Here is a 21640-nt window from a genome sequence, read left to right as displayed (position 1 = left end):
ACATAGTTTAAGCACAGGCGATGCTGTTGTTTTTTTTCTTCTTAATAAAGTGAAACAAACATCCCTCTCCTGGTGGCAGTATGATAATGAGATTACTCATATTGGCTGATACATAAATACGTTGTGTGAGAATTAATATCACTTTTTGGTTCTTCGTCTACTGAGATCTACTAAGATATGGGAGCACAAACACACCAGACAGTTCTAGAAGAGAAAAACGTCCTGAAAGCAAAATGTAAAATCTATTAATCTCCTAATCTGAGGGGTTTACCTTCAAGACGTTCATATAGGGCTGGGTATCGAAATTCAATACCAAAAAGGCACCAAGCTAAATGTCTCAGTGCTATAGAGTAATGACAGGTCTAAAAAAAAATATATATATATAATAATAATAATAAAAATATATATATATTTTCATAAAAAACACACAAACCTGCCAAATGCAGAGAAGCTCAAAAAGAATCATGATTTTAATACATTTTTATATGATTGACTTCACTAATATACATATCATTTAACTTTGCCAATCCAATGCCTATTCTTAAATTTACACTAAAATATCAATTATTAAAACACAGTTTGATATTTCTTGCCATTACACAGCCCTCCTTTTTGTATAGGTGAGCTGGACCACATTCTTGATTTTTGGTGATATTTTGTCGAGAATGAAACCGAAACTTCACGTGAAGCGCTGCTCTTCAGTGCATGAACATCCGTTTAGGAATAAATATGTTGTGTGAGAATAATTATCGTTTTTTTGTATTTTTGTTCCAATTAAGAAAATGGGATCAAAATGGCATTTTAAACGATACTCAGCCCTAGACGTCCATAAGACTATTCTTACAAGTTAAGTATTGTCCCAGTCATTAGCTAACCCTACATCCCTCCTGCTGTTATAATGCTCTAACGCTCTCTCAGCATACTGTAAAAAGCATCTGGAGAGCGAGCCCAGCCTTCACGTTTTCCTGGCTCATCAAATTTCCCACAGAAAGAGATCAGGTTTCAAATATGAAGTGTAAACATGAAGATGTGAATCACTGCAAGCCCTCAAACTTCATCACACGCAAATCTGAGGCCCGATACGGAGCAGGGAGGGGGTGATTAGCGTTTATCAGAGGAACCGCAAGCAGACACGACTGCACATTCCTTACACTCGCCTTTACACGTTCCAACTAATCCAGCGCGGATGCTCAGGTTTACATCTGAGCTTATGAAGCTTAAAAGCCTAAATCTGAGTATCATAAAATTATCGTAGAATTATATTTAACTTATAAGGGGTGTTCCATCTCTTATCATATTTAATGATATCACCAAATTTTTCTTAATATTGTTATCGCTAAAGTCTCCTAAAATATTGTGACATTATGAAATCAGGAAAATTCAGACTGTTTTCACTGTATTTCCCATTAAATAATATCTACAAGAGACAGATTATGCATATTTGTCTGGTATCTTATCTTCTTACTTCAGTCCTGGACATATGGAGGGCATTATTAGTATCATAACATGTTAGATCATTGATTTCTATTACAATTGGGTAAAAATCTCAATTGGGGGTGTGCCATATCATATTGTATGCAATAATATATAATGATTTTGTTGCAGTAGTGTATTCTTGAAATATATATTATTTTAAATTCAATGTTTTGTCATCTTGGCAAGAATATCATTATTGCAAAAATGTTTGGATTTTATTTTTGGTCTAAATTGTCCACCCCTATACCTGACTTTTAATAAACTTTTATTTAAAAATGTGAAAAATATAGTGCTTTTTTGTGTTTTTAACTCGTACGATGTTTTTTCTGTTTAAAAGAAATTCTACTGGATTTTTTAAAACTCAGAAACACTAAACATTTCCCAGGAAACATACATGTTGTCAGAGTGCCTGTACATACCATAATTTGATCACAACTTCTGATTTCAAATTTGTCTTTCTGACTTTTAAATCAGACAGATGTGAATTTATGTATCTGATTTTTTTGGATCTGTTTGGATCTGAATTTATTTAATCTTAAAATAAATAGGTTGTTACTTTGAAACCTTTAACACCTCAAGTTTAAAAAAAAAACAAAATAAGGACTTAAAACCCTGATGAATTACACCAATTAATACTTAAATTAATTAATAAAATTTAGATTCAAATACTCTTAAAGCTATTTGCATATAATGGCACATTATAGAAATGTATTGCCACTGTCGATATGTTTGTTGTCATTCGCGTTTTCCACTCTGGTTAGCTAGCTAAGCTAAATAAATTAGTAAAACAATAACTTCACAACCACTCGTATTATCACTACTATTAAGTTGCCGATATCACACATTAGTTTGCTAATAAAGCCCAGAGACAGCCACCATTATTTCAACTAGCTAGGCTAACCCTAACTATGATAGAAAATAAATTGATATAATGGTGTATTGGTAACTTTAGAAATAGATGTAATATTTATATACTTTACATTTTAGCTTTCAAACAGCAATATACAAACAAAAGCTTTTTTTTTTTTTAGCTACAGGTAATTGGTCACAGCTGTAATCTGTGGGGAAGTCTGTGAAAAATATTTCACACTCAGTGAAAAAACTCCTGCATCTGGACTGCAATTGAAAAAACAGGAGGCACAGTGAGTTTTTAGGCTTTCTCGGTCACATGACATCATGTTTTCACGTGATATCAGGTTTTGCACACAAAGCACAATGGTGTATTAATGTAGATCTCTGTGGAAACGTGGTCCCAAATGTATAACTGGACAAATAGTTATTTAATTAAACACGAGGAGACGAAACTCAGAGGTGTGGATCCGGACGGGACTAAAATTACCGGAGGAGCACGAAGTTAAGCGAAAAACAGTAGATAATTCAGGCTGTAATTTTTTTAGAGGACGTCTGAGAAAAACGCGTAACTTACATGGTCGTTCCGGATGGGAATAAAATTACAGAAGACCCTCATAAAATAGATAATTACCCCAGGACCCCCTGAGAAACTAATCCCATCTGGATATGGCTTTAGACCCTGTTTCTTTATCAACAGGGTAAATAAAACAATGGATCTATTGAAACAAGTAAAACAGCTGTAGTATGTAACCAGCGTCACTTGGTCCTTTTACAGCATACAATAAATACTGTATGTCAAGCAAATATCGGTTTGAAATATCGGCAAAAATCGACCGATATTGATATCATTCCGATAACATCGTACATCCCTAAGGTTTATTAGCTAACGTTACTTTTTCCAGGCGCTACAAACACATAGATCAAAGTTAACGTTACTTAAATTGGTTAGCTAGGTAAGTTAAAAGCTAACTATGATAAAAATAATAGCTTATTTCGCTAGAGAACAGTTAGTCTACCTAATTATTTAGTTAGTTATTTATTTAGTTAGCTAACTGTCTAAGTAAACGTTAATATTTAACGTTAGTTAAACCAGGACTCAAAAACACCGGCTTTTTAAATTCTCCGTATCCAGCTAACCTACCCTAACTACACCAGCCTCTGTACACAGACACACACAGTTACACAGTTACACACAGCTAACCCGAGCTAGCACAGCCACCACACAGCACTCCACCTATTCAATTATTAATAAATACTCTTCTTATTGACCCAACTACGCATTTCTAGCCTCTAAAACAGGAGCAGAGCAGCGGTTTAAAGTGTCGGCTCGCTGCTTCAGCTGATAGCTCAGTTAGCCTGTTAGCTTAGCCAGCAGCAGACTGTATTACCGCGTATTAAAACCGAACCGAACCCTCACACAGACACACACACACACCGCAGCTCTGATCCCCCTTTACCCAGAACCCAGCCGCCCTAAACCCGCCTCACCTCCGCCTCTCCCTCCTCCAGGCTCCGCAGACTCCATACCACCAGCCCCTGGATCAGGAGGATGGTCAGCGCGGCGGCGATAGCGAGTTTGTACCGTCGGAGCAGCTTCTGTACTCGGGTACTCGCCACCATCTTTCCTTCCCCCGTGGTTTACATTCAGCAATGATTCAGATCCGGCGAGTGACTCGGTTGGAAGAGTCGGCTCAGCCAATCACTCGCTTGAAGGCTCTACTACGTGAAGGCGGTGTGATCCGAGCGAATCAGAATCAAATCGGGTGAATCATTGAATCAGATCGGGCGAATCAGAAACGGGCCTGAATAAATGATGGGCATTTTTTATTAGATTAGCTTCTCCTTATTTATTCTATTTTCTGTTTATTTATAGATTTACTGATTAACATATTTACTATTTATATACTTTAGATAAAAGAAAAACATTTATTTTATTACAAGAGAACCAAATGAAAGAGTCCAGATTACAAAACACACACACAAGATTTCAGGTTTACTGATTTACAGTTAACTATTAATACTTTTATTATTTATGAGAAGATTTATGACATACTAAGGGTTCTTTTAATCATTTCTAACTATTTATATACAGTACTAAGATTAATAACTAATTTTAGAGCACATACAAATAAACTACAAGTACGATTTAATAAATATATTCTGCATGTGGTTTTAAAATTTGTACTTTTATTATGTATAAGAAGATGTATGATATATTAATGGTGATAAAAAGAGAGAAAAAAAATATTACAAGAGCCAACAGAAACAATTATGATTAACAACAAATTAAAAAACACAAAAAAAGTCTGAGTCCTTTAAATAAATGTTTGTATTTAAAAACTTTGAACAATAGTTACTTTTAGGCCACTCTCTCACAATCTCTTCATCTGATTTTATATTCAGGTTTACTCTATTATTGTTTACCATTAATACTTTAGATAAGAAGATTCACGTTGTTGTTCTTTTGTATAAAAATAAGTCAGTTTTTTATTACAGGACTCAATAGATATTGTCCAGATTAACAACCAATTAAACTCCAAGCACAATTTGCTTAGTTATACTTGGCGCCCATTAGCAGCCGGAGTCCGAGAGAACACAGTTGGCCATGGTGTTTCTCTGGGTGGGTACAGTAGGTGGTGCTCTCTCTCCCCTCATCTCTCACCTCTTGGTGATGCTGGCCAGCACAGGCATCTGTTAGCTGATGTATCAGAGCTGGGGATCCAGCGCTTTCCTCCAAATACGTTGGATGCCTACTGATGCTTTGTTTATATTTTAACTTTTAGACAATACAGAATTTGACATGACACATGACAAGCTAAAAGTAGCGATAGGAAAATTGCCATGAAGCCAAATTTGGCACCAACAATCATGTCACAATCTAAAACACAGAGATCATATTATTTAGCCCCATTCTGGTGATTTATTTTTTTAGTTTTTATTTTTATTTTTTAGTTTTTTTTATGTTGGTTTGTTTTAGTGGGTTTTTATTTATTTTTAGTTTCTTACTTTTTCTTTTACTATAGTTATTCCTTGTTTATATTTTACTATTTTATGCGTTTAGTTTTTTATTTATTCATCTGTAGTTGAATTTTTATTAGTTCTATTACCTTTTTTTTACCTATGATTTTATGAGTCCTAACCTTAATTTATTATTTTTACCTTATTTGTTTTATATCTTAATTTTTATTATTATCCTCTTTTTAAAATAATTCTTATACCCTATTATAATGCTGTTTTTTATGCTTTTTTATTACTTATTTTATTCTATCTACTTTTTTTTTGTTGTTGTTTCTGTCAATCCCTTCCCTATGTAAATGCTCGGCTGCATTGTAAATGAGGGCCACCCTCAATGTACTCCGAGTTTAAATAAAGGTTGATTGATTGATTGATTGATTGATTGATTGATTGATTGATTGATTGATTTATTGATTGATTGATTAATGTGAACGTAATCTTATGCATTACACCGCTGCCACATGATTGGCTGATTAGACACATTCATAAATGAGTAGAGTATGAGTACAGAATGTTATGTACAGTAGAAAAGCTTAAGTTTTACTTTCAGCAGTAGTGACTAAGAGTTTGGTGGTGTTAGTTGGTTGGTGGGGGAGGCTGCAGTGGAGTCATCATGATTGTGGTTGCTTGGTCTAGACAAAAGTCCAGAGCTGAATTTAGTTTCCAGTCCAACCTCAGAAAACACAGATGACTACTGAGCTTAAAAAAATGCAAAATGCAAAAAGTCACTTAAACAGTTGCCAGTCACAGTAATTATGAATGGCAATTGCGTTTTTTGCGGCATTTTTAAAGCTGTATTCAGATATCCTTTATATAAACTGCATTTAGTATTTGATAAGATTCTAAAGCAGACTTGAAATTGATATATTTAATATAATTATATAATGAGCATGTCACTATCTTTTATATCCACCTGATTGCTGTATTAAGTTATCTGAGTAACTGTATTTAAGTTGACTTACTAACTGTACTAATGAGCTAAATAGCCACATGTCATGAGACAGGACCTAGTATTGTGTCCCATGCCTTAGCCATATCCCATGAAAGCTAAGAATGCTGCACAAAGCCATGGGATATGTGTGTGTGGGGTCTCCTGCATTAAATATTGATGTGATTTATACAATTCTAGTCTATTCTTGCAACTTTTGTAACTTTTGGTCTTTCTTTCCTAGGGCACTCCTGTTGAGTGCCAGTTTCATCCTTATGATATTTTTGATGGTCTTTTTTGCGACTGCTCTTGAGGATACCTTTTTTAAAGTTCTTGAAATGTTTGGGACTAACTGATCTTCATTTCTTAAAGTCATTTTTTACTTTACTTTTCTTTACCTAGTTGAGTAGTTGTTGCTTCTCATAATCTGGATTCGAACATTATTTAAATATTCACTATTCACTGTATACCTGTAACTCTACCTCTTCACTACTTTACAACTGATGCTCTCAAACTAACATCAAGAGACAAAAACTCAAGTAATTAACTCTTGATGAGTTCAGCACAGCTGTTAACTGAACGCCTGAATTCCAGGTGACTCTACCTCATAAAGCTGCCATCTAAGCAAGAGGAGCTACTTTGAAGAATCTAAAATATAAAACATATCTTGGTTTGTTTAACACTTTTTTATTTACTAAATATTTTTTTGTGTTTTTTAAGTTTTGGCTGGTACTGTTCAACTTTTAATCTGTTTTAATGAACAATAATTTTAATGATAATACTAAATTAGCATACTTATTATAGATTTAATTAGTTTCTTTTGGTGTCTTTATCATCTGGGCAGTATGAAAGTGTGAACACGCAGCTGTGAGTAATGTAAGTTGTTTTTTGAGGTAAAGTTGGGAGTCACTGGCCTAAAACCAATCAATTTTAGTATCATCATCATCCACTCAAAACCAGTAGATGGGTAATTACTGAAAAAGACCTGAAAGGAAGTGTGAACAGTCTTCACTCTTGTGGGTGGTAGTCTTTTGTGAAACATGTAGTGTGGAATTCCACAAGTGAAACACAGACAATCAATCACAGCACAGTAGAGGGAGCTACAACACAGGAGGGAACGTCCCAAACCTTTACAGATAAACAACTAGTGTATTTAGTGTATTTGTGTAGAAATATTCATTATTAAGAAAGAAACAAAAATGTAGCTCACACCAGGTAAAAAAAAAATATTGAACATAATTCAAAACAAGATAAGTATTTTCAGTTTCTGAATCAGTTTCTCTGATTGTGCTATTTATAGGTTTATGTTTGAGTAAAATGAACATTGTTGTTTTATTCTATAAACTACAGACAACATTTCTCCCAAATTCCAAATAAAAACATTGTCATTAGAGCATTTATTTGCAGAATATATATATATATATATATATATATATATATATATATATATATATATATGGAGCTTTCAGGCCTTAAATAATGCAAAGAAAACATAAAAAGTTCATATTTTTATAAAGTTAGATATTTTTATAGAGTTCAGAAATCTATATTTGGTCGCATAATCCTGGTTTTTAATCACAGTTTTCATGCATCTTGGCATCATGTTCTCCTCCACCAGTCTTACACACTGCTTTTGGATAACTTTATGCCTTTACCTCTGGTGCATAAATTCAACTTGATTTGCTCATGTAATTAACTCTCGATGAGTTCAGCACAGCTGTTAACTAAAAGCCTGAATTCCAGGTGACTCTACCTCAAAAAACTGACTGAGAAAATGGCACAAGTTGTGGGGGTGACTACACACTGACGGTGAGTGTCAGAAAATGGGGGCACACCCTGTATGCAAATAGATTGTGCCAGAAGCCAATGAAAAAAGAAGCTGCCAATGGCAACAGACTAAATTGATTAAACTCAAAGATTACTGTTTGAATGTACTGGGGTTGGACAATGAAACTGAAACACCTGTCATTTTAGAATAGAAGGATTCATGGCTAAATTGGAGCAGCCTGGTGTTCAATCTTCATTAGTTGCACATTATTGCACCAGTAAGAGCAGAGTGTGAAGATTCAATTAGCAGCGTAAGAGCACAGTTCTGCTCAAAATTTTGTAATGCACACAACATTATGTGTGACATACCAGAGTTCAAAAGAGGACAAATTGTTGGTGCACGTCTTGCTGGAGCATCTGTGACCAAGACAGCAAGTCTTTGTGATGTATCAAGAGCCACGGTATCCAGGGTAATGTCAGCATACCACCAAGAAGGACCAACCACATCCAACAGGATTAACTGTGGACACTGTAAGAGGAAGCTGTCTGAAAGGGATGTTCGGGTGCTAACCCAGATTGTGTCCAAAAAAACATAAAACCACATCTGATCAAATCACGCAGAATTCAATGTTCACCTCAACTCTCCTGTTTCCACCAGAACTGTCCGTCACCACTATAAATTATTGTGGTCTAAACTCAGGCGTTTCAGTTTTATTGTCCAACCCCTGTATATGTGCCCAGAAATGTAACAAATATAAACATATTCTGGTTAGTTTAACACGTTTTGTCTTATCAGTGGAGCTGATAAGATGGACTAAAGTGAATGGAGAAATTGTCCTGCATACAAAAGGTTCTAGAAACTCAAAGATAGACAACAGCATGCTGCTTCTTCTCTACAATCCAGCAGAAACAGCACTTTTACTTCTATACCAACAGGCGGCCCTTTATAACCCCTAATCCCTCCCTCATCCTCCCTCCCTCATCCTCCCTCCCTCCCTCATCTCCAGGCCAACCAGAGAAAGCTGGCGGAGATCCTGCAGAGCTGCTCTCAGTGTTCAGCAGTGAGGACTGTGAGAACTGTGAGAACCCTGGACCTGTTTAAATGTGTGTTAGTGTGTTATTTAAGGGTTTATGTGTTTAAACATGGACCTGTACTGACAGTCAGACGTTTTCTCAGGTCTGGAGGTCTGAGTGTGTCTCTCAGAGCGGGGCTGGGGATGAAATGTAGCTGGAATGAGTGTAGCTGAAGCCGGATCTCAGAGATGTCCACCGCCGCCTCTCACACCTCCTCCCCCGCCGGTGCTGCTGCTGCCGCTGCTGCTTTCCCCACCGACCAGCTCACCATCATAGTGGCTTCCTGTGAGTCTGACCTCTTATATCAGTTTATTCTCTCTCAACTATACTCTTATTTATGTGTTTCACACTTTTATTATACTTTTTCTAACTTTTATTATTAGAAAAACTGGTTCATAAAGGCTGTTTGCTTATAGTTTATAATTTTATAATATCAGTGAACTAGCAGATCATGTGGGAGACTGGGGTTCAATTCCTGTCCTGGGTGAATAAATGCTGTGATACATTAATAAGAGTCCTTGGGCAAGACTCCTAACACTACATCGGCCCTTCTGTAACAGAAACAACCTGTTATAGAACCTGTTACAACAGCTAAAAGCTATAAAATGTAATACAAACAAAAAACAAAAAAAATATATGTAATAAAACTGATGGCTAATTATAATGCTAATACATGCAAAACATAATATTAGCTTGCTGTAATGGTGTAAATATTGTTCTGATAACTGTAGTCTGTAACTTCTAACATGCCTGGTTATTTTCTAGCTAATTTATTTAGAACTGCTGTAATTTGTGCTTAAATATATATTCTACCAATAAGACTCTAATTAGATATACATTTTTTTTCATTATAGCTAATTATGTGCTATTATAATGTGTATACAATAATAGCTTCTAACATGTCTGGTTATATGGGCTAGTTGGGTAATTATTGTGGTTGATATGGCCAATACTTCAAAGCATTTAGCTAGTTTATATAGGATGTTTACCTAAAGTTATTTTTATCATTAAGACTCTAATAATAAGATGGGTAATTATATGAGAATACCTAAAAACATATTATTAGTTTTCTGTAATAGTTAAAATTGTGTTCTGCTAACTTATCTTTAACTTCTAACATAGCTGGTTATTTTAAAGCTAATTTATTTAGACCTGCTGTAATTTGTGGTTAAATATATATTCTAAATGTAATGCTAACTAATATAACACGGTTTACGACTTGTTTGGTTGTGTTTTTTGTATGATTAAGACACTAACTATATATTAATTTATTCATGATAACTAAATATGTGCTAATATAATTTAATTAAAATGATGATGAACCACATAATTTAAAGCATGTCCAAACTTTTGACTGGTACTGTATATCATATAAAAATTAAGAAATATATTGTGATACAAACTCCAGCCCTAGCTTAATGTGTTTGTGTAACTAAACCACCTGATTTTAGCTGACTCCACACTAAAAAAAAAGTAGGATGGGTAGTAGGGGTGGGCGATATGGCTCTAAAATAATATCACGATATTTCAGGGTATTTTAGCGATAACGATATACTTGGCGAAATAGGAAAACTAAAATAATTGATTCATTTCAGGAATATAGTATAATAGTATAACAGAATAATCATAATGTGGCAAAATAAATAATATAGCATAAAATAATATAGTGCAGCAAATAACACTGCAGAATATTTAGTGCATGCATATAAACTGCAAACTTAAACAATTATACAATAAATACACCTAAAGCTTCACAGTAAATAATAGACTACTTTTAAGACAGAACAGCCCTATTATCACGATATGGATTTTTAATATCATGATATTTCTGTGTCTCGATATATTGTATACAATATATATATGGGTAGTTTGGGAGGGACACTGGGTGATGTATGGGTTTAGAGATGGGGTAGAAGGAAGAAGTGTGCCTCTAATAGCGGCGAGACGCAGATGGTTGGACGTCAGCAGGGGGACGGTATTATTGATTGATTGATCTGCATATATCTGCATATACTACAAATGAACACATTTTCTGATATTAATGAAAATAATATTGTTTAAGGTTTAGTGATAATAGGATGGGTATTGGCTGATGCTCATCACTGAAAGACTTGGATCAGATCAGAGCAGTATAACCTGATGGGGACATCCCAGCTACTATTGGTTGTAGTAGATAAGGGAAAGTACTGGGGTGCACATAGTGTGAGGATTGGGATTCAGGAACTTCACACTCACATTCACTGTGTTTAAGGGAATCAAAGGCAGTTTCTTTGTAGTGTCGCTCTAAATAACTCTTGAGAGGGTATCAGTCCAGGCTTCAGTAGGCCGGTAAAGAGGCTGCAGAGGCTGAAGAATGCTGGTTAATCCTCTGACTGATGAGTTCTCTCTCTCTCTCTCTCTCTCTCTCTCTCTCTCTCTCTCTCTCCTCCCTCAGTTTCCTGCCTGGTGTTCTTCGTGGTGATCGCTGTGCTGCTGTCCCTGATCTTCAGGAAGGACTTTCTGTGCTGCAAAGTCAGGACTTATCGAGACTCACATGGAGACCTGGTGAGACTCCCTTCATCTTACTCACACTCTCTCTTTGGTCACTCTCGTCACTCTCGCTATCTCTCGTCACTCTCTCTCGTCAGCTGTGAATCTGCTCAGTCAGCCCCAGCTCTTTCTCTGTGTGCAGTCTGTTATCAGAAGCTCTGCGTCCGTCCTTACAAACCCTTCCTCTTTTCTGAAAGATAACTCTGACCAAACCCAGCCTGGAGATATCACCCATTCATGGAGATATCTCTGCTCTAACCCACAGCTGCTATTAGGAACCGGTCCAAATGTTTTGCTCCAGATAGGAGAGGAGGAGAGAATGAACATTAGTCATGTTAACTCCAGTCAGGCTATTTTTTAAACCCTAAAACCTCAAAAAGGGAACATCTGTAGCGAGGACCTGTAGTACTAAGTTAACTGAACTTCAGTAAAAATAAATGAAGTAAAGTTTACTAAAAGAAAGGATTGATTCTGGTGTATGCTTGTTGATTAGAGTCGGCTAAATTAAGTTTATTGAGCTGTAAAACTTTTTTTCTTTTCCATGTTCAGTCTCTGCACAAGAAGTGCGTGCAGCTTTCTCCCCCAACTCCGCTGTGCAGGCAGCTACTGTAATACACAGTTTAGATGCTCACTCTAACTTTCGCACAGGAGGTTCATTGTTTTCTCAAACAAATATGTTAATTTTGTATTGCTTATATCTACACTAGGGCTGGATATCGAAATGCAATACCAAAAAGGCACCAACCGAAATGTCTCGGTACTACTGAGAACTGCAAAGTCTAAAAAAGTTATCTATAGGGGTGTGACGAGACACTAACATCACGAGACGAGACGAGACACGATACTGGGTTCACGAGAACGAGACGAGACGAGATTTAAAAATACAATTTTAAAGAAAAGTTTTAAAGAAAGAGTTTTATTTGACAAAATCATATAACTCAAACTTAACAGACTGGTTTCTCTCACACATTGATTCTATAAGAAATAGAAATAAGAATAAAAAATAAAAATAAAACATGTCTAGGTCTTATATAGTGCGAACAAAAAGTGCAAACCACAACCAGTCATATTAAGACTATGCTTGAAGTGCAAACCTGTAGTACTAAGTTAACTGAACTTCAGTCAATCCTTTCTTTTAGTAAACTTTACTCTTTACTTCATTTCTGCATACAATATTACCTAATTACAAAAAATAATAATAAAAAATATATATTTTTAATACGTTCTTAAGAATGTATTACATGCCATCCATGTGTTGAGACAGTGTAATATGTGTGTACATAACTTTAACTACATATATTTAAATTTCAGGAATTATAATATATTATGTATCATAAACTATTTGAGTAATATTGTAAAAATGAAGTAATTGTAATTAGGTAATATTGTATGCAACATTTAAGTAAAGTTTACTAAAAGAAAGGATTGATTCAGTAAAAATAAATGAAGTAAAGTTTACTAAAAGAAAGGATTGATTCAGTAAAAATAAATGAAGTAAAGTTTACTAAAAGAAAGGATTGATTCAGTAAAAATAAATGAAGTAAAGTTTACTAAAAGAAAGGATTGATTCAGTAAAAATAAATGAAGTAAAGTTTACTAAAAGAAAGGATTGATTCAGTAAAAATAAATGAAGTAAAGTTTAATAAAAGAAAGGATTGACTGAAGTTCAGTTCTCTTATTTACTCTGTGTAACTCTATTTAAGTCTTGAAACTGAGTTGAAGTTACTTAAATTTATCTTAAATTAAATTTACTTTAAAAAAAACAAATGCAGAAAGTTTTTTTTTAAAGTAAATTTTACTCATGATTTTTTTCAGTGGCCTGCATAGCTTACATATTACTCTCCAGGTGGTTAACCAGTAATGCGCAGTAGTTACTGAATAATAAGCACTAAATTCAGAGCTGGTCTGACACATCTGTTGTGTACTATTACAGTTAATGGACAGTCATTTCGCTGTGTTGAGGAATAAATAGAAAGAAAGCAAACAGGAGCACCTGCCCACTGTCCTCTATTATATTGTGTATAAAGTGTGTTAAGAGTCAGAGAGGTTGTTTTCAGGGGAGCAGCTTTTGATAAGTTATTGCTCTCAGTTATCAAGCACATGATAAAAACGTTCTATTTTGGACTGAAAACGTGTTGTTTAATCTCAGATTTACTTTGGTTCATTAAACCCTTAACAGGACAGGCTTTTTCTCAATTGTCTCAATTATCTTGAGGATGTCTATTCAAGCATCACATAAAAAGCTTTCATGTTTCATGTTTTTCATGTTGCACTACCAGATCAGGAGAATCTCTCGCTATCTCTAAGAAACTCCTGAAGACAGAGCTCTTCAAAGAGCACTTACTCTCCTAACACCTCTAACTAACTACCTTCCACTACCAGATCAGGAGAATCTCTCACTATCTTTAATAAACTCCTGAAGACAGAGCTCTTCAAAGAGCACTTACTCTCCTAACACCTCTAACAAACTAACTAATTCTAACCTCATCTCCTTCTTCCTCTTCTCTACTCCTCTATCCCATTATTTCCCTCTGACCTCCTTAAGGCCCTATCTATAGATGCTTTATTTTTAACTTCTATTATTTTTGTACTTAACCTCTTCTATTATTTGCACTTCAATATTGTAAGTCGCTTTGGACAAAAGCGTCTGCCAAATGTAATGTAATGTAATGTTTGATAAGGAACATTACTGAAAACATAATTATAATTTTATAGAAAATATAAAACAATATTTAAGTAAATCTGCTAATGCCAAAATATAATGAATAAAATAATAAAATTGGCTCCTTCCTGAGCTTCATTTTAAAAACATGATTTTCCGGAATAGAAATCAAACAGTTCTTTGTTTGTCTAGTTTTTAGGTCTATTTTCATACCGGCAGAACTTGGGTTGATTCCTGTTACTGATCTGAAATGATTAAGTGAAGTAAAGAGTGAACAGGCAGCTTCTCCTGTAGTTTCCTGTAGGAGATTTCAAAGCCCTACAGGACTTATTTTACTGCAGAGAAAAAGGGTTTTGTACACCTGTAGCCTGTATACGGGACAAGACATTTTAAGGGGTTAAAGTAATTTATTAGTAAGTTTAGGGAATTTGAGGATTTCCAGGTATTTAACGACCTCTATAGTGAGAGTACTTTTAAAACGTGTTTTGTCAGCATTGGATGATATGGCCAATATTTCGAAGCAATACGTGCTGATATATTTACTGTTTGCTAGAAAATTACCATGCAGCGCTGGTGCACTACAGCAATTGGCTGACACTGGCCAGGCTTCTTTAAAATCCATTGGTTTAGGCTCATTTTCATTTATTTTTATTAGTTTAATAGTTGCACATTAAAATTACACTGGGGTGTGTAGTCTCTCTGTACGTTATAAATGTGTATATCGGCATCTGCATTAACATCGGCAGATATGTCATCGGCAGAGTGTTATATAGAAAATCAGCATCAACCTGGTGCTTTGTGCTGCAGTCCCCTTTCAGAGTGGATGAACCTGAATTTACGTTCAGATTGACCAGGTTTAGATTGAGCTCTCTCTGATGTTTTTCTCAACCAAATATACCGTATTTAGCCCAAAATTGTGAAAAAGCACTTTTGGAGTTTGGTGAAATTCGAGGAATAAAATTCATATAGAAAAATATAAGTTGAACAATGATGTTTTTAAATATATAATCAAATTGTAACCAGCATGGAGTAAGGTGCTCTTTATAAATGCAGCTATTTAAAAAAAATGGTGAAATTATTGAAAATCTACTGTAGAACCATGTTTCTGCCTTTGACCACATGCTTAATATTGTTTGTTTTGTTTAGGTTTTAGTCAAGAATGTTAATTTTAGCTACTGCTGTTCATTCTTATTAGCATAATATAGTTTTATAGATATACTAGTACTACAGTGTAGGGCTGGGCAATATATATCAAAAGAACGGTCTGCATTTCCAGATTGTTAAACTGTTCTACAGACAGGTAGTTGTATTTCTGGTGTATGCTTGTTGATTAGAGCTGGTTAAATTAAGTTTATTGAGCTGTAAAACTTATTTTTCTTTTCCATGTTCAGTCTCTGCACAAGAAGTACGTGCAGCTTTCTCCCCCAGCTCTGCTGTGCACACGGCTACTGTAATACTGTAATAAGTTTATATGCTCACTCTAACATTCGCACAGGAGGTTCATCGTTTTTTCTTAAGCAAATATGTTAATTTTGTATTGCTTATATCTACACTAGGGCTGGATATCGAAATGCAATACCAAAAAGGCACCAACCGAAATGTCTCGGTACTACTGAGAACCGCAAAGTCTAAAAAAGTTTTTAAAACCTTTTTTTATTTTTAAAGATTTAAAAATAAAATTTTAAAGAAAACATCAAAAATGAAAAATGAGTTTTATTTGACTAAATCATATAACGCAAACTTAACAGACTGGTTTCTCTCACACATTGATTCTATAAGAAATAGAAATAAAAATAGGAATAAAAAATAAAAGTAAAACTTTTCTCATATATAGTGCGAACAAAAAGTGCAAACTACAACCAGTCATATTAAGACTAGGGTTTGTGTGTTTTTTTCTCCTAAATCTCTTGTAATTTAACTATTCATAACCATAACCAGTCATATTAAGACTATGCTTGAAGTGAAACAGAGACAGAACATGTTTTTAAATACAGTACAGAGCTAAGGGATTAGTACACCTGCCTATGAAACAGTCACGTGTAGGATTTATTTACTGTATTTATATATGGTTTGTGTCTTGTTGGTCACTCTGTTACCGTTTATTGTTTCCACTGGAGCCAAAATGCAGCCAGACATACAACTTAAAAGTAGCAGAAGCGTCTTCTATACAAATACCCGAATTTCCCTCTTCTGCTGAGAGCTGCTCTCACTGCTCAGCCAACACACTCACTGATATCACTACTGGGTTGCCAGATCCCTCTTAAAAAGTCCACACTAAACTTTTTTTTTCCCCGCGAGACAGGTTTAAGCTTGACGAGAAATATCGCGACGTTTTAGTCTCACCCCTAGTTAGCTACTTGTTGCATGAAACGCGCATAAAGTAGCCAAACTTGGAGAGTGCGAATAACGAGGTAAAAAACAACAGCAATGGTGCAACATACTTAACACCCTTTACATACTTTTATTCTAAATATGTCGTTATTATGATTATTAATTATTATGATTGATGATGATTATTATTATAACTATTATTATTACAAGCAGTGTGTGATCCCCATGGGTGAAGCACCTGGACAGGTTCCCAATATTCTATATTAAGCCATTAGTTTAGCTAAAGAACCATTGAAGAAGCAGCGTTTATAAGAATTCACATACATATACAGTAAATCTGACACCTGACATCTACAACTATACTAAGAACTTCACGCCTGCAGTTCAGGGGGGGTCAGTGTATGAGTGCATGAGGAACTGAAACTCTACCATGTCTTCTATGGAAGTGCAGTGTTGTTCTGAAAGCACTGCTGGGCGTTCTCCTCCTCGTTTTAGACAATGCAGAGAGGAGCAGATTGAGAGGTGATCCAGCTGCGCCGCTATCTCTTACCTCACCAGCGTCTCGTACAGTAATAACACAATAGGAACTGTGTGCAGGGGAAAGTGATATCTCATAGCTGTGAATGTCAGGAGTTATCTCCACAAATAGAGCCTCGGCTAAGCAGAGCATAAAGAGCTGATTGTTCCTGTTCGCTCTGTTGATCAGCAGCGTACTGTACCTCCGCAAACGTTACGCAATAATCAGACACGTAGCAGCGAGGGAACTCCCGCTGTGTGCTGGCAGCAGAGCAGAGTGCTGGGTGTTTCAGTGACCTCTTTTATCCTGTTTAGATTCACTTTTGACCCTTTTCTGGCAAAGTGGGTGAACTGACTCTGAAAAGGCTTTTAATTACCAACTTGTTCCAGTTATGGAAAAATACAGCTCTGAAAAAAATAAAGAGATCACTTCAGTTTCTGAATCAGTTTGTCTGATTTTGCTATTTATAGGTTTATGTTTGATTAAAATGAGCATTGTTGTTTTATTCTATAAACTACAGACAACATTTCTCCCAAATTCCACATAAAAATATTCTCATTTACAGCATTTATTTGCAGAAATATCAAATGCAGATGCAGAGCTTTTAGACCTCAAATAATGCAAAGGAAACAAACAAGTTCATATTCATAAAGTTTTAAGAGTTCAGAATTCCATATTTGGTGGAACAACCCTTGTTTTTATCACCGTTTTTTTTCATGCATCTTGGCATCATGTTCTCCTCCACCAGACACACTGCTTTTGGATACTTTATGCCTCTACTCCTGGTGCACAAATTCATTCAAGCAGTTCAGCTTGGTTTGTATTTTACTAAGAGTCAATAACATAATTATCAACAATAGGTCTAAAGTGACTCTGCCACTATAATCGGGAGATCGCTGGTTGGAATCCCAGTCATGCAGCTTGCTATCAGCTGCCGGAGCCTCGAGAGAGCACAATTTGTCTTGCTCTCTCTGGGTGGGTACAGTAGATGGCGCTCTTTCCCCTCATCACTCCTCTAGGGTGATGTGGATCAGCACAAGGCTGCGTCTGTGAGTTGATGCATCAGAACCGAGTGGCTGCGCTTTCCTCCGAGTGTTAGCGCTGTGATGCTACTAGGCAATGCTACAGCATCAGCAGCAGTTCAAAAAAAGGCGGCGTCTGACTTCCCATGTGTCGGAGGAGGCGTGTGCTAGTCTTCACCCTCCTGGTGTTGGAGCATCACTAATGATAGGGGGAAATACAGCTGAGTAGCATCTAAATAGGTGAAAAATTGGCCAGATAAATATGGTACTATAGTTTTTATTTAGCCAGGTAACTTAAGTCTAAAAAGTAAAGCTTTTGAGCAGGTTTAAGTGAAAAATTAGGAAAAGTAGAATTGTGAACAGTCTGTTTTAGCAGCTAAAGGGGTTTTATAAGCGTTAGATTATGGATTTGGTTGGAGGAAACTGATCAGAGATCAATATCAGAGGGCCGTTTTTAGTCTGAAAGCTGTAGGAGAGGAAGTGTGGGCTGGTGATGTGACCCAGGCTCCAGCAATAACATCCTCACAGCTTCCTCTTCCTGCTCGTGTCAGTCTCAGCCAGACCCCAGGAGCAACCAGCAGCTTATCTCAGTAAAGCAGATCCAGCCCTGCAGTCGACCTGCTCCCCACCCCCCCCGCAGGAAACACGGCCCACCTCCCGCCAGGATCAGCCCTGAGAGGAACCTGCAGGACCTGCTGTTAGATGTCAGGAGGAAACACGGGTCACTGCTGTAACCCCTCGCCCTGTAAATGAGTGTAGAGATACGAAGTGCCTTCTGTATCATCTGTCAGGAATTCCCACAACAACAGTGCTATATATACATTGGTTTTACAGCCAATGAAAACCCGAAAATCAGTGTCTCAGATAATTAGAATATTATATAAAACCATTTGGTACTTTCTGCAGTGTGGGCAGTGTGCCAAGTCCTGCTGGAAAATGAAATCCGCATCTCCGTAAAAGCTGTCAGCAGATGACATGTCTCTCCAAACCATCACTGATTGGTGGAAACTTCACACTAGACCTCGAGCAGTTTGGACTGTGTGTCTCTCCACTCTTCCTCCAGACTCTGCTCCCTTGATTTACTTTAAATGAAATGTAAAATGTACTGATGATCAGTGATGGTTTGGAGAGACACAACGTCTGCTGGAGTCTACTGACAGTGCTTTCAGACTTCAAATAATTCATTTAAATAATTTCATTTAGAAAAAAACAATACTAAAGTTGTAAGAGTTCAGAAATCAATATTTAGCTGAATAATCCTGGTTTTTAATCACAGATTTCATGCTTTGTCTTGGCATCATGTTCTCCTCCACCAGTCTTACACACTGCTTTTGGAAAACTCTATGCCTTTACTCCTCGTGCAAAAATTATATAATCAATCATGCTTAACCATAATTAGTTGACAACTGACACCAATAAAACATAGGTCTGTTCTGCAGCAATTACATTATCCAATTATTGAATAATATGTGGACCTAAAATCAGTCATTTGAACTGACCTTGTCCAGCGTGCTTTTTGTGTGGTTATATACATTAGAATGAATGAATGAATGGATAAATGAATATATGTAAAAAATATGCTACAATCTGTAGAGAGGAAGTATAATTTGGGAACAAAAAAAAACTTTACTTAAGGTATTATTATAAAAAAATGACAATTAATCTATGGAGTAAATGGAGTAATTGCATTATTATGCAGTAACTCCATTAATATAGCAGTGAGAGAAAATGATCTGATGATAATATAAATATATAATAATTTATCGCAATTATTTTGGCACAATATGTTGCCAAAAAATCATATTACCAGTCATTAACTGGAGTTTTAATGTTTCAAATTGTATATCTAAAAATATGTTTAATATCAATTGGGCACTACTGACCATAATTTTTTTATTGGTAAAATAATTGTTTCATTCATTTACTTCAATTCATTAGTCATTCAATCACTCACTCAGATGTTTCATATTCATAAGCACATCCGGAAATGGTTTTTAATGGGTAAAACCATTTATCATGAATCATTAATTCACAAGTGTATTCATGCTGATTTATTGTAGATGAACTAATAATAATAATACTAATAATGAAACACTTCAGTCCCAAATCTTTAAAAGCTGAATCAGGTCACAGATCGAGGCTTTGAGAAGCAGTAGCTTCTTTGTCTGAGTGTCTGATGGTCTGATGAAGAGTCTACGTGACTCGATTTTTACATACTTATATCTTCCCTTTCTCTGAAGGCCTTTTCTCATGAATGGCGGCCGGACCCTGCGGTGGGTGTGGGGGAGGTCCGAGGAGACAATAGCTGTACTTTTAGGTCAGCGCTGAAAAAGGCACACCGCTGGAGAGGTCCTCCCCCGACTTTACCCCTAATTTTACACGCTTGCGCTTTTTCACACTGCCTGAATCGGGGAGGAACACAAAAGGACGTCTCTCTCTTTTTTCCACACCAGCCGAGACTCCTGAAAGTGTGAAGCAGCGAGGGGAGGTGACCTCTGACCCGGCTTTCCCCAAACAGGCGGTGGGAAAGGTCGTAACACGTCACTGTAGTGAGTGACGTCACTGTTGAAGCTGAGCTGGAATGTGGCTTTGTGATGTTTTATACATTATTGTTCCTTATGGTAAGAAATTTGTACAAAAACACAAGAGACCACTTAAAAATTGATGCGTTTCTTTGATTTTACCAAATTAAAACTTGTGGAATATAATCAAGAGGAAGATGGATGACCACAAACCATCAAACCACCAAACTGAACTGCTCATTTTTTTGCACCAAAAGCAGTGTGTAAGACTGGTGGAGAACATGATGCCAAGATGCATAAAAACTGTGATTAAAAACCAGGGTTATTCCATCAAATATTGATTTCTGAACTCTTAAAACTTTATAAATATGAACTTGTTTTGTTTGCATTATTTGAGGTATGGAATAGAATAAAATAACAATGTTTTTACTCATTTTACTCAAACATAAACCTATTAATAGCCAAATCTGAGAAACTGATTAAGAAACTGAACTCGTCTCTTAATTTTTTTCCAGAGCTGTATATAACATAGTGGATCAACTATCTAGACCCAATTTAGTATTGATTATATGATTTCTCACTGCTTAAATTGTAAAAACAGTCTCGTTACTCCTATTTCATTTCAGCTGTTTTTTATTCCGGCTTCTCATCGTTCAACAAAACCCCTATCCAGATAAATCTCTCCATCCAGATAGAGTGAATCTGATTGTGATTGGATGTAGAGAAGTATAAACAGATACCACTCCGACTCCCTATTGGTTTATACTGTGATCCATCACACCTGCAAGATAATAGCAGACGTATGTAGTCTAGTATGAAGATGATCCGTGTAGAGACTCAAGAGAACTCCAGACAAACTCCAGTCCAACTAAACTTCTTCTTGCTTTTGTTCTTAATGGCTTTATTTTTTCCCCTTACATTACTTTTACTTTTATGCTTTAAGTA

At 35.9% G+C, this 21640-nt stretch overlaps 2 protein-coding genes across 2 annotated transcripts in view; one reads left to right on the top strand and one right to left on the bottom strand.

The window, feature by feature from the left end:
* Positions 1 to 3987, bottom strand: part of xylt2 (xylosyltransferase II) — a 43293-nt gene extending 39306 nt beyond the window's left edge. Inside the window, exon 1 of the mRNA XM_022664989.2 lies at positions 3817 to 3987. Coding sequence (XP_022520710.2) covers positions 3817 to 3948 — 132 coding nt within the window. The 5' untranslated portion in view covers positions 3949 to 3987. The remainder of the gene's footprint in view (positions 1 to 3816) is intronic.
* A 5080-nt stretch (positions 3988 to 9067) lies between these two features.
* The window catches only part of si:ch73-364h19.1 (uncharacterized), a 31510-nt gene continuing 18937 nt past the window's right edge, over positions 9068 to 21640 (top strand). The window contains exons 1-3 of the mRNA XM_022665046.2: positions 9068 to 9117; positions 9216 to 9397; positions 11547 to 11656. Of these exons, the coding sequence (XP_022520767.2) occupies positions 9301 to 9397; positions 11547 to 11656 (207 nt within the window). The 5' untranslated portion in view covers positions 9068 to 9117; positions 9216 to 9300. The remainder of the gene's footprint in view (positions 9118 to 9215; positions 9398 to 11546; positions 11657 to 21640) is intronic.

Source organism: Astyanax mexicanus, chromosome 19 (assembly GCF_023375975.1).
Source record: "Astyanax mexicanus isolate ESR-SI-001 chromosome 19, AstMex3_surface, whole genome shotgun sequence".
Lineage (NCBI taxonomy): Eukaryota > Metazoa > Chordata > Actinopteri > Characiformes > Acestrorhamphidae > Astyanax > Astyanax mexicanus.
This window is presented reverse-complemented; position numbering and strand designations above follow the sequence as displayed.